This window comes from Haliotis rufescens, unplaced genomic scaffold (genome assembly GCF_023055435.1).
Source record: "Haliotis rufescens isolate VD_foot unplaced genomic scaffold, xgHalRufe1.0.p SCAF_11, whole genome shotgun sequence".
In the NCBI taxonomy this organism is placed as follows: Eukaryota; Metazoa; Mollusca; class Gastropoda; order Lepetellida; family Haliotidae; genus Haliotis; species Haliotis rufescens.
The window spans coordinates 36888181-36902371 of record NW_025963791.1 but is presented as its reverse complement, the minus strand read 5'-3'; the positions used below and the strand labels follow the sequence as shown (position 1 = coordinate 36902371).

Genomic DNA, 14191 nt, shown 5'->3' with positions numbered 1-14191 from the left:
CTATATTGCCTAGGGCAGAATACCTTACTGCGGGACGCTGGGTATTGACAACCAATAAAAGGTTGGATCTTGTAGTGGTATGTGATACGGATAACAAGTTTTCATATACCATAATGGTCTTACCTCCGTTAGCAATAGTTAAACTGAACGCATCATGTTCAGCATCTAATGATCATTTGACTTTACTTCCTTATTATCATAATGAAAGCCAGTACGAGTTGGAAGATAATTTTCTGAAGTTAGTCCATACCCCGAATGTTTCAAACATGTTGCTCTGGAAACCTTACATGAAAACTGCTATAAAACTGTACTTGACTAAGTTACCTGATAAACTCAAGAGTATCGAGAATATCCCCATGAATCATCTTATAGATCAGCTTAATGATTTACAGGCCATGGTACCAGATAAGGAGACCTCAGATTGGAAATATTTCTTGGGAATAACCTTAACTGTAGTGGGAATTCTGGTGGGGATTTTCTTGTATGTAAGATTTATTAGACCCTGGCTGGCCAAGCGAGGAATGAGTAAGAGGAATGTCTTGGCTACAACCGAGTTTGAGATGGCGCCAGTTGACACTGGGAGCGCAGGTCGCGCCTACAGAGGAAACCTACCCTCTGCGCCACTCTTGACACAAAGGGACTCCGATCCAGCAGAAGAAGTTCGACCAACTCCCGCCATACGGAGCATCTACCCGACGCTGGATGCGGGTACCCGAGGGCATCGTGAGTTCGACTAACGCACGTTGACAGGAGTACGGACAGCAGAGAACTACATGAAGTGTTGTCGTCGCATATGGTCAGAGCACCATACTACAGCACTTTACAAGTTGACTGTGGAAAAGAAAAGAAATATACACAACGCAGGAAAGACGATCTAACATTGTGCAGGTGTTTTGCACTTCAGTTCTTTGTGTGCAAAGATGAACTGTATCCTGTTTTCAGCACATGTTGTATTTTGTGAACTTATATATGTATGCATATTCACTATGTTCTAATTGACAACGGTTTGTTGTGGATTGTACATATATTTTGAGGTATTCGTGTATCTATGGATGGTCATAATTATTTTAAGAAATTTTACGCTGAAAATTTCTCAATAAGAAAATGGCGAATGTAACACTATCCAGTATGGCCAGAGGCTGTGTAGACAGGTGGGCTTATTGTGACCATCGAAGGAAAACAGTTACTGATCCATGGTAATATTAAAGAAGACACCCTCTGTGCGTTCTGGTATTTAATGACCCCCCTAAAGATTTGAGGGTCACTAATGGCTCATTTGCGACAAGCAGTAATAACGGTTGATTAAGCTGGAGTCTTGTTGTGAAACTCTGAGAACTTGATGGCCCATTATGCTGCGACAGGGTCTCAGCTAATCAGCTGAGAAAACCCTTATATATACAGCATCGTCAGTACAGACGGCAGAGAGGCAGAGAAGGGCGCTGTACACTGACCAGGACCAGACCGACAGAGCAGTCCAGACGAACGGCATAACAACACGAACTAACGGCCAGCAGCTAACAGCCAAGTCAACGCTCAGAAGGCCAGCACACTGGGACAAGCTCTAGTCGAACTTGGTCACGCCCGAAACAGCCCATAGCCTCTCTCACAGTCTCTGCCACGCCCTTGTGAAGTGTTCGTAGTACTAGCGTATGCAATTAGTCCATGTTATTATTAAAACCTGTTGAAACTGAAGACCGAGTTTGTCTGTTGTGCTACAATGGTTACAGCAGTCCGTGTTGCTCATCGCTGTTGGTCACCTTGTATGGGATTTGCGCTGCAGGTGCAAAAAACGCCAATCAAGACGAAACGACTGCGTTCCTGCAACGTGCTCAAAATGAATGATGTAAATATTGAAGTGTTTCTTCAATGCGTTCGTGTTCGTTTCTTTTCACAAATAACTATTTTGTCCATTTCACAAACAAAAAACTTGACTTGCAATTGTTTTGCAGTATTATGAGCAATGATCCATGACATCTGGGTACTATGACACAGTTGACACTCTCTCAGGATGCTTACCGTAACATTATGTTGACAAAACACTGACAGTGAAATATCAATACGAAATTAATTTATCCACCCATGATTGAGGTATTGTCAAGCTCTTTCATCTGAAGGTGATCTGACCTCCATGTCCCACTATCTGTTGTTATGTGAGGTGAGATGAAATGGTGTCTGGATTAATGCAGATGTAAAGTGCTAGATCACTGAGATACCATGCCGCAGTTTAACATCAATACCCCAATCAGACACAGTATACTGACTCCGAGCCAACCATCCATTGTTTTAGCCTCTTAATGCTGAGCACCAGGCAGGGAAACAACAAGTATCATCTTTTAGTGTCTTTTGGAATGACACGGCTGGAGATCGAACCCCGACCTTCAGCTCTCTGGACACGCTCTACCACTAGAGCTATTATGTAGTATATCCTTTTCACAAATGTTCTGATTCCAAATCATAACATGCTACTATGAGGTAAGAAATTTATTCATGCATAATGTACAACAGCAAGTTTTGAAAACAACAATGTGATGATGATGAGATTGTGGATCAAGTGTTATTCATCTGTCCAGGGAGTGTTTGAGTGACCGCTGCATGCCAGAAGGGGCCAGGTCTAGAGGAGTCTTCTTGTCCTGAAACATGGATCAAATATTCAACAACAAACACATGGAGTTGTCATGGCAATAAAAACAAAATAAATATTTGTTTCTAGTAAAGTTGTGCAGTGAGTGATTTGATATAAATGGCACTTCTTTTTAGGACATCTATCAGATTACAGCAGTCAGTTTAATGTGGGAGGAAAGAATAAAAAGTCTTAGGTGCTCAATCCATTTCAGAATCCAGCAAGCATTGACTGTTGGTAAGCAATTGACACTTGTATGCTTCAAAGTAGCTGATCCTGCCAGGGGACACAACTCTGCACAGCTGTTACCACAAAATGTCTGCGCGCTTCATTTTATTGATATTGGCAGGCTCCTCTTATGAACTGAGTATTGCAAAGCACACTGATAATGTGCTACATCGATACGACTTACCATACTGTATAGATTAAACCTTACTATCACACACCATCAAACAACTCAAGTATAGCAATCCTCATCTTCCCGAGGCAAAGGAGTTAACTGACTATAAAAGTCCAGTTTCCGCCCTTGCCGAAGTAGGCTGGTATTATGGAGTTACGTTTTGTCTGGACTAACGAGTCTGTGCATAGCCCAATCAATATCGTGCACCGAAATCAAAATCCGGTTCGTAAACTGTCGTGCAGATTTCGATCGATTGCAGGATTTGCAAAGCATGTGCATCGCCAAATCATTGTCAGCAGATATTTTCCAAATCCTTTCATGTGTTTAATCAAGGTGCTCATGTGATTTGATGCATGTCGCGATGTAAGACCCGTTTTATCACAATATAGATCTTGATTATCGATCAGATCGTCCTGACTGGGCGCCACCATTTTGTGTGAAACAAACGCAAGTGATACGAGATCTGGAATCTGATTGGTTCATAGGAGAGGCTTAGAAGGGACATAATTGGTAATAGCCACTGGTGGCGCAACGATCAAGCCCAGTAATTCTAGCCTAGTTTTGCAAGGGTGGAAACTGGACTTTTAAAGTCAGTTAACTCCCTTGCCTCGGGAAGATGAACAACCCTAGATGTAATTTTCATATGTAATCTAAACAAAAAAATTATACATCAACTACATCTACAGGTATGTTAACAAATAAACCAGTAACCTGTCCTGACTTATGCCGGCTTTATAGTGCTAGCCCTCTGAGATACCATACCACAGTATAACATGGATACCCCACTCAGTATGCTCAGACACAGCATACTGAGCTGACCAGTCCTTGTTTTATCCCCTTATTGCCAAGAGCCAGGCAGAGGAACAAGTACCATCTTTTAACGTCTTTTCATATGACACGACCAGGGGGATCGAACCACAGACCTTTCGCTCTCCAGCCAGACACTCTATCCACTACACCAAAGAGGCAGTTTTCACAGTTTATAGGCCTGATCATAATTAGCAGTGAGTGAGTAACTGATGCATAACAGCCCAGTGAGCAATATTCCAGCTATGTCATGATCTGTAAACCAGTGACTGAAGGCAAGAGTCCATCAGGGTAGTACATGAATGTAACTTAACCTTCAACATCTACCAGCCCTCATAGTGATGACAAAAGGACAGCCCCTAAAACACCTGAAATTCTACTCACTGTCAGGATACCCTTTACATAAGATAAACTGACACAGACAATAACAAATGTTATTTTTGGGTTAACACTATCTCAGTAAGATACAAGTTCTAGTACTTTTGGCGTTGAGTCCCATCCGGGATTCGGACCCACACTGCCAGAGTGAGGCACCTAATTGCGAGCACACAAAGTAAACGATCTAACCTACTCAGCCACTGAGACTTACACACAAAAAGAAAGTAGGACAACTGGTAGTCCAGATCATGTACTTTGTGTCCCCCTCTGACAAGAGTAAATTGGCACAGCTCCCATGTCCGAAGGCTAAGAACACACAATGCCATTTAAAAATTGTAAAAGTACAAGAATTTGTACTTTACTTGGAAAGTGTTATCCCAAATATAACATTTATTACATTTTGCCACTTTCTAAATAACATTGTGTATTTATGACAGGGACTAGTTGGCTGGTCCTGGGTGGAAGGACACACAATCCGTCAAGTCACATCACTTGACCACCTGATCCATTACAAATGACTTTTACAACAAGCAGCAAGAGGTATGCAGACTTAGCCAGCCCTGAATCTCCATAGGCGATGCGTGGTTGGCTGTCATAAAGATGGCTGACCCGCTCACCTTGTTCTGTATGTCCAGCCTGGCTCCATGCTCCACCAGGAGCTTCCCAGGCCGCACCCTTTCCTCCTCACAGGCAAGATGACTGCAACAGCCAACACAAGATTATTCCTATTCTACCAGCCTATACACATGACATACAGTCCTAGCACTGCTAAGGTAAACAGACATGAGATACTTGGATTCAAACATTGAGTTTTATTCCAATGCACTAAAAACTATAAAAGAAAAAAAATATATATATATTTTTTAAATTTTATATATATATATATATTGGTCAGTGAAAGTTTTATGGAACTTTAAAGTTGCATAACCAAAAGAAGAAGGCAAAACGAAGCATGTTTTGAATATATCATGTACATGGACTTCCTTAGGTGAGGTGAGGTGAAATGGGCTTTGACATTGTGTGCAGTGTGCGAGTATGTACATGGCTGCTCGTACTAGTCGGAATATTGCCACACTCCAGGCAGAAGCTCTATCCACTAAACCTTTGAGGCAGAAACTTCCTTCAGAACATCCACACAAACTGCACACAGGACCTTTGGGCCAGGTGAGCTAACACCTACTCACAGCGGAGTGTTTCCCTCCGAGTCAGATCTGTTGGGTTCCGCCTCATGCTGCAGGAGCAGCTTTGTCATCTGGAGATGTCCTTTAGATGCGGCTCTGTGCAGCGGGGTGCTGCCCATCTTGTCCCCCACATTGACGTCAGCTCCATGGTTTAACAGAAGTTCTGCTATCTAAAAGAGGTGACAGTATGCATTACCATGTATCACATTGCTATATCATTATCACAAAAAAGAAACAGCAGTGGGCAAAATGAGACTTCACGATATCTGAAGCTTTAAATAGTATACATACAAAGAGAATTTCCAGCCATACACAAAGTCTGACATGACTTTCAGATCTAAGAAGCACCTTGAACATTACACATTTTGTTGTGATTGCATGAAATTTTAATTTTATTTTTTTAAATTTAGCGTAACTATCTACCGAGGTGATTATTTCCAGATGTTACACCACTGAGACGATACACATACAGATGCACTGTTAGTCCTGCTTTCCAAGAACTTGTTCCGCAAAGTAATCTTAGTGCTAAGTTGGTCGTAACTCCCATACTTTATCATTGGATTACAATCAACGTAGCACTAAGATCGCTTTGTGGAACAGGACCCAGGCTGTTACTGGACAGAACATCTCCAAACATACAAAGGGACATTACTCTGTAATCATGATTCATTTATCAAGACATTTCTCACTCTTCATGGTTTCAGTTCAATTTGAACTTTTGGCAGCATCAGCAGTGACAGTGAGTCAACCATGTACATGAACATCAGACTGAGAAATATCTTAACAAGGGTATTTAATCCTAGCACAGAGCTAAAGGAAATTAAGTCAGTGATTTTAGTAAAAGGGATTTCAAATTCTTTAATATTTTTGGAACACTGAAGCCAGTGCAGTACCTCCATATGATCCTTTGATGCTGCATAATGCATCATGCTCTGCCCTGTTCTGTTGACTGCATTCACTAGGGCACCTCTGCTGATGAGGTTAGCCACTATCTCCATTCTGCCAGCCGAAACAGCTATCATCAAAGGTGTCCAATCTGACTGCACACAATAATAAAACAATAGATACTGTCAAGATGAAAATATAGATCAAATACTACTATTCCAAATGTTTCATTAAGTTATACAAATTATGATGGTTTTGTATGTTTTATCAATGAAAGTAACATCCAATGTAATATTAAATTCAGAGTTAAAAATTGGCACTAGTCCTATAGTCCTTGCCAATCTGCCCATTAGTAAAGGCATCATAAGGGCTAGTAGAAATTTGCTAATTTATAAGTGTTTTGCTGTATGTTATCATTATAAGGACTAGTGGACCAAAGATGTTAAATTATTTCATCATTTAATATCTTGTAAGCAATATCACCATAGGCCTTATTATTCCTTAAGAAATATGCAGCTTTAATTTCACAGCAAGATAGAAACATATTAAAAGTTATTATTTGTGTTTTAATGCACTGTTACTCACCTCATCTCTTGCATCAACTGGAGCACCAATTCTCAACAGGTAGTCTGCTACCTCTGTATGTCCACCTGACGCAGCCCAGTGGAGGGGCATTCTCTGGCTCTATTGCAAACATAAAATAGTTCTTTACAAATAAATCAGTATCATAAAACAACTAACACATCTACCATGTACAGAACTGGAACATATTAACAATCTCACTAAAATCAGATCTTAGTTCTCACTACCACTACACAAAGTGTATTGGTAGCGAGCACTAAGATCTGATTTGATGAGATTGACATATAAATGACACAGGTTCACTTGACAGAATGTGTCCCAAACCATGATACTGTTACTCAACCCCTGCAGTAGGGCTGGGACGAGTCTAAAATTAATACATGGGTACCCGACCCCCTATTAACCAACCCTATCTGGATACCTGCTGTACGTCTAAAGAGTTTTGGTAAAAAATGTCTGATTAGGAATTGTTTTACCAGACCCCTGGTATAAGGTATTTAGATCATGTATAAAATGACCTGGTCATGCATACGTTGAAGTTGACCAAGCATCATCTTTACTCAAAACATATAAAAGTCAAACAGATATGCAAACATTAGTGACTTGTAGGTCGCCATGGAGTTATAGTAGTGAGTTTTTCTCATTGAACAATATATCATGTTACTAACCATGGGTCCGATTAGTCCTGTTGGTACAAGGGTCCTACTCAGGACCCACCCGACCCGAGTCCCCGAGTTACCCGTCCCAGCCCTAGCCTGCATTGTAGTGTATTATGTGTTTACAGATTTGTAGATGTTATTAAGTATTCAATACCCGGAAATTTCATTTGGAACTGACAGTGTTAATCTGAGGTTTCAAATTTCAAAATTTTCGGGCATAGAAAGCTTAATAACACTGGACAGAAAACAAGATTGTCAGGTTTTAGTAATTAATATACTGTAACTAAACATCTTAATGAGGGAGCCATTGCAGTAAAGATTGTTTTCACATGAAACCTCATTATGCTACCAATAAGACAAATATGGTGTCCTGACTATGTCATCCTATCCATCATGATAGTCTTTGCTTGAAGGGTTCAAATGATTGTGTGATGTTATGAGATGAACTCTACAAGTTAGTTAACTCATGTCCTGCGACATACCCTAGGGCCGTCCAGTGACAGGAATCTACATCCTGGAATATATATTGTCGGATACATTAATGGAGTCGACTGTAATCAGATTTTCTATGTGAAAAGAGCTGAAGTCTATTCTTGAACTTGAGTTTAAATAGTTTAATTACCATAATGTTAAAAATACATACTAGTGTTGAATACTAAGCTGAGCTTTGGAAATAATGGATGTAGACTAATCCACACCATCTAGACTGTACATGATGGAACATGAAAAAATTATCTGTTTGTGTGTGACAATCAGATATACACAATGAAAACATATTTCATTTATACACTGTGAGTGAGTGAGTTGGGTTTAACGCCACTTTGAACAGTTGGTGGAAAGTCTGAAATGATGCAGGTCTCAGACGTTAAACACTTTGGTGAAACCCATGAGCATGGGTATGTGGCTGACAAACCTGGAAACATAATCGGGGTGAACCGGCATTCGAACCCATGGTCATAGGTTTCTGGCGTGTCTAAGGGATGCAACTCTGCACAGAGAATTGCGACACCTTAGACTACTGGGCCACCCGTGCCCCCTTATCACTGTGAATATAGTAAGATTTAGTGTTTGTTATGGCCAAGACAGCTGATGTATTGCCAGCTCTAGACTGCAATGAGTGAGTCCTCCTTATAGTATACTGCACGCTTACACATTCCAAATAGCACCCTCTGAGACTGTGTTTTTCGGATCGAATCTGCCTTGCTTATGTTGATGCCTTAGGTCTGAGGTTGCCATCTATTTTGACGATGAAACGACTAGGCCAAGATAATTCAATTTCGCTGCGTCACTGAACTCACACTCATTTCTTCAGTTTCCCTTCATACCGCGAGTAAATGGCATGATAAAAATAACCATATACTTACTGCGTCATACTGGGAGCACAAGCTCTCATTTTTTTGCAGTTTTTGTTTCAGTAACTGAAAATTCCCATCATAAGCAAGTTTGCACACTTCGTCTTGCAATGTTTTGGTCTCCATGCTTTAGAATGAACCCTCAAAATAATGTGACCCGCGTCATGAGGATTATTTCACAACAATTTACACAAAAGGTATGGCAATGTTAATAATGGAATATATGTGGAGAAAATGTTGTGATTAATATCATAAGAATATAATTATCTTTCATGTTCGAATGAAATAACCAGCGTAGCGAAATAAAGTGATCACTATGATAGGGTCAACAAATACCATAAACACCGCCAGCGTTTAACCGATACAAGCCGAACGTTGACTCGCATCATTCCGTGACGTGTAGCCTAGACTGAGCGCCTGTCTACGCAAAAGAATAAACGCTCTGTTTGCCGCGCGAAGCAATCCTGGAACCAGATCGCCGTTCGGCTCTTAAGCTGGGCCCCGTCTCTCATATCGCAAGTTGACGACGCGCATAGGCAGACTGGTTTCCTGATCCTCCGCTAGGGGTCGTTGCTCTGCCTTCCAATGGGAAGGATCGGTACCCCCTAAGCTGGTTCCCGGCTCCCTATGCGCGTGATATTGGAGACGGGGCACAGCTTACGGTACCCCCCACCATAAACATCGTCTGCTGAAACAAGATGGCAGCTGACAAAACCCATGGGACGAGGCTAGTGAGCCTTGCAAAATTGTAATTTTTGCTGTAATAGAGGTGAGTATTGGCACCAACATAACGAATATGTGATGACAATGTTTTTTTCTGACTAAATTCGTTCAAATGTTGACACGGCAGTGTTTCTGTTTTAAATGGAGGACGACGAATCTCTTATGTATTTACCTTCTAAGCCGATTACCATGCAGTTCTCACGCAAGAAAATATAAGTTTCTGAGAAATTCTGTATGAAATTGCCGTGTTTCCAACTATAAGTTGCATGGACTATTACATGTGAGCTTATATTTATAATTCATATGGTTGTGTCATTGTGTCTGCTAGTACGGAAATGTCCTTTCTAGGCTACAGTACAACATGACAGAGCCAAAATGTGGATGAAAACACATGAAACTGAATTTTGACCAAACAAAAATCTATTAGGTTTTTAAAAATTGTTTTGATGAATCCCAAATCAAAGAAATTCAAGGCAATGAAAGGACGGGTAAATTTTTAGCTGCAAATACTTTATCGTGACAACAAATTTCGAAACGAGAATCGGATGAATTTGGCTATGTAGGCCTATATGGTCAGTAGAATAGGTCTGCAGCAACCCATGCTTGCCGTAAAAGGCGGCTATGCTTGTAGTAAGAGGAGACTAACGGGATCGGGTGGTCAGACTCGCTGACTTGGTCGATGCATGTCATCGTATCCCGATTGCTTGGATCGATGCTCATGATGTCAATCACTGGATTGTCTGGTCCAGACTCGATTATTTCCAGGCCGCTGTCATATAACTTGGATATTGCTGAGTGCGGCATTAAACACCAAGAAAACAAACAAACAGCAAACAGATATTTGCCATGTACCCTAATTTCGTGGGTATACAACTATATTCCTGAACAAACTAAGGGACCGACCATTTGATATTGGGGGTCGGGGCGGGTATAGGATTTTTTTTATTAAAAATACATGTATGAAATAAAATTCCAGCGTGTCCCCATATTTACACGGTCACACATGACTTTTTTCCCCTTTGAAAATTTCTTAAGTCGACAGGGTGTGTACAAGATTTACTGATAGCGCGATAATATAGAGCCCGTGATAATATATAGGGTGTTGGTAGATCTGACTTATTCTTACATCAGTTTAGGCAAAGGAGCGTAGACATTGAAAATCAAGTGTTGCACAATAATTGTGAATCTTGTTCTAAGCTTGAATTGTTCTCTGCAGTAAGGGATAAATTTTCATATAATAACTGGATTCGATTAATTGATGTAACATTATTTCGAATTAATATCTTGAATTTTCTTGGATCCAATCATCGTCTTATGGTTGAAACAGGCAGATACCATAATATACCAAGACATGAACGTTTCTGTCCCCTCTGTGTTGTAAGTGCTATCGAAGATGAGTTCCACTTTTGTATGGTGTGTCCGTTCTATCTTGATCTGCGGTCTAATCTCATACCCAATTATTATCACATGTTTCCAAGTCGTGAGAAAATGTCCTTATTATTCAGCTCGACTAATCAAAGTATTTGCAACAATTTAGCAAAATATGTATTTCTTGCTGGTATGAAACGTAATTCCATTTTCAAGGGAATACCTGTGTCATATAATTAACTCCAATAGTAACAGTTTGAATACTGCATTGTAAATCTTATAATTCAGCGCTCTGTCATATTTGTATGCCATCATACTCTGCACGTGTATAATGGGCCGGTGGTCTCATTACCTGAATAAAAGCATCAACTAACGTATAGAGTCATACTATAGTAAAATATATTATTCTATCATATGATCTGACTTTTTAAATGTGTCGACCATCGGATGATCAGGTAACCATTGCTAGACACTATAAAGGATCAGCTGCCTTTGTGAATATAGTACAAATTAAGCTGTCACAAATTTCAGTGAAAGGTTCTAAAGGTTAATACAATGACAGATATAATAAATATCAACATTTGTTTGTTTGGTGCTTAATGCAATGTTCAGAAATATCACAGCTATATGACCATGGTCAGTAAATAATCAAGTCTGGACAAGATAATCCAGCGATTGATGTGATGAGCAACAATCCACACAATTGGGATGAGATGGCATGCTGACAACCAAATCTCAGAGTCTGACCACCCTATCCACTTTTTTTATTTATTTGTTTAAAAAATATTTTTATTTCACTTCAGTAGACATATATCTATAACATAGGAACATGAGGTATATAAGTGTAGCAATTCATAATATCTTAAAACATGATCAAGATATGGGTAATATACATATGTTGGATTGAAATATTTTTCATTGCAATAATTGTTTCTATTTTACATACGTCTTTCAATATTTTTATGAAGAAAGGAAAGTATGATGTTTTCTTAATGCTTGGAGTATGGAGTTTTCTTAATGCTTGACTGGTGAATGTATTTTTTGCAAGAAAATTATATGGTTGAAAAAAGATTTCTCTTTGTTGTAGCAAAATAATTTATCTCATCAGGTCACCACATCCACATCCACCACATCATCACTAACCATGGCCAGGTGCCTCAGAGTCCCATATCGGAAACTGTTCATGTTAGTTGTTTTGTTATACGGGTTACTTTTGGGAGCATTGCTTTTTGCATGGAAGTCATATGGGACCGTCCCCCTGCGGGATTTTCTAATCGACGGCCACGCTGTTGTCAAGGTTGGCAACCTTGTCCAGAAAGTCAGGGTGGCTGTGCAATCAGGAATAATTAACATAGCGCAACCTGAAGTTCAGAGAGAATGTGATATTAAACACAAAGTATCGTTCATGAATCGGACAATTATCATAAATCAGGACCCGGTTTGCGGCTGGTTGAAAGCTGCTAGGATTGAGAGCCAGGGTCAGTTTGTGAATTTCGGCAGTCTGTTTGCCCGACTTCATAATGTGATCATTGACCCTTCGTTAGGCGTTGGTAGAAAAGGAGGAGAATCCATCTCCTCTGTCCTCAACCAACGAGAAGAGGAGGAGTATCTGAACTTGAAGAAAGGGTACTTCAGTTTAAACTGCGACACGCCTCCAGGTTTAGGATTCGGTGGCAGAGATCACCTTCTGAATTGGAACAATGTCGTAAGCTGTAAAAAAGACAGGACAGAGACAAAGCGAGTGAAAGGAATGACTTTAGCTGTGATGAGATACGAATATGTCAATCTTTATCACACAATGACTGATTTTTATAACGCTTTCTTGATGATGTTGGTGTTTGATCAGCACCCGGATAATATGACAGTGCTGTGGGTAGATGCCCACCCTCAAGGCGGCCTAGACGAAACATGGAATGTGCTGTTTGGGGAGACTAAGAGGGCAGGGCTTTTAGAGGCACCCACGCAGTTTGATGATATGGTGTGGGGTATTATGGGTTACAACAGTCCCTTGAACTTTCATTACACACCATTTGTGCCGTACCTGGGACTGTTTCGAGAATTCTTCCTTTCTCGACACAAGGTCAAAACCAGTAAGCAGTTAAACTGCCATAAACTGAACGTCATGTTCATTTGGAGAAGGGATTATGTTGCGCATCCGCGAAATCCAAAAGGCTTATTAAAAAGGAAAATTACAAACGAGGATGAGATCATTGCAAACTTGAACACCATCCTCCCAGGTCACAAGGTCACGGGTGTGCAACTTGATATGCTGCCCATGAAACAACAACTGGAGCTTATTTCAAACACTGATATTCTACTAGGTATGCACGGTGCTGGCATGTCACACACGCTCTTCCTTCCCAAACATGCCGGTGTTCTGGAGTTTTACCCAATATACTGGAGCCAGGCTAATCAGCATTTCCGGGCAATGGCGTCGTGGCGTGGACTTCCGTATCAAACATGGCAGAACTATGATGGCCCACACGAGAAGGAGAATTACTTCACTTATATTCCCCCTAAAACTGTTAATCAAATGTTATTGGAGGTCAAAGGCCAAATCTGTCCCCCCAGTAGCAGGTGATTTTTGGTTGTTCGTTAAATTGTTCGGCTGTTAAGATAAATATGTGTTCTTTATTTGGGATATTGTTTTTTTGGTTTTGTTAGGTGTGGATTGATTCTTTTTAGCAATATTCCAGCAATATAACGGAGGTGGACACCGGAAACTGGCTTGTTACCACGTGTTAAATCAAATCCGATAGTGACGCGCGAACGCTCAACCGCTTTGGCCACTAAACTTCCGCACACCCACTTTAAAGGCTCAGAAAATAACATATTTAATGTTGTCTAACTTTGTGTTATCTATAACGAATTAGAGTGATGATTTATTTTTCAAATATTTTCCATAAAAGAATGTTTTGTCAATAAACAAGGTATGACAAGTGTCGTCTTGGCCAATATGACCTGCACAATTTAGGCAATGGGGAAAACCTTTGCGATTATAATAAAAGTTATCTGTTCATATGAATGAGAATTTCAACGATTGCATGTTAGGGATTATAACACCACTAAATGATCACGGAAGGCAAAACAGGTGTCACAAAAGCTATTTTTAGAAGTGTTCATGATCACACACTTTTTCTAATATTTGGACATGGGCAAGTTTTTGACACAAACTAATGTTTTGAAAGGGATCTAGATAAAGATGTGCAAATTCATCTTCTCATGAAGCCTCATGG

General features: G+C 40.3%; 2 protein-coding genes across 3 annotated transcripts; one reads left to right on the top strand and one right to left on the bottom strand.

Annotated features, from left to right (window-relative positions):
- Nucleotides 1-2466: 2466 nt before the first annotated feature.
- On the bottom strand, nucleotides 2467-9301 carry LOC124153092 (26S proteasome non-ATPase regulatory subunit 10-like). Of its 2 annotated transcripts, none has more exons than XM_046526238.2 (6): nucleotides 9201-9301; nucleotides 6857-6955; nucleotides 6280-6426; nucleotides 5390-5556; nucleotides 4823-4904; nucleotides 2467-2630 (listed from the first exon to the last, which is right to left on the bottom strand). In XM_046526238.2, the coding sequence occupies exons 1-6, from the start codon at nucleotides 9201-9203 to the stop codon at nucleotides 2559-2561; spliced, it is 570 nt and encodes a 189-aa protein (XP_046382194.2). In that variant the 5' UTR covers nucleotides 9204-9301; the 3' UTR covers nucleotides 2467-2558. The 2 variants fall into 2 exon arrangements, with proteins under 2 accessions (XP_046382194.2, XP_046382193.2); XM_046526237.2 differs by lacking the exon at nucleotides 9201-9301 and adding an exon at nucleotides 8877-9158.
- A 237-nt stretch (nucleotides 9302-9538) lies between these two features.
- LOC124153091 (beta-1,2-xylosyltransferase RCN11-like) lies at nucleotides 9539-13594 on the top strand. Its single transcript, XM_046526236.2, has 2 exons — nucleotides 9539-9633; nucleotides 12064-13594. Exon 2 carries the CDS (start codon nucleotides 12100-12102, stop codon nucleotides 13534-13536), a length of 1437 nt encoding a protein of 478 aa, XP_046382192.2. The 5' UTR covers nucleotides 9539-9633; nucleotides 12064-12099; the 3' UTR covers nucleotides 13537-13594.
- Nucleotides 13595-14191: the final 597 nt, after the last annotated feature.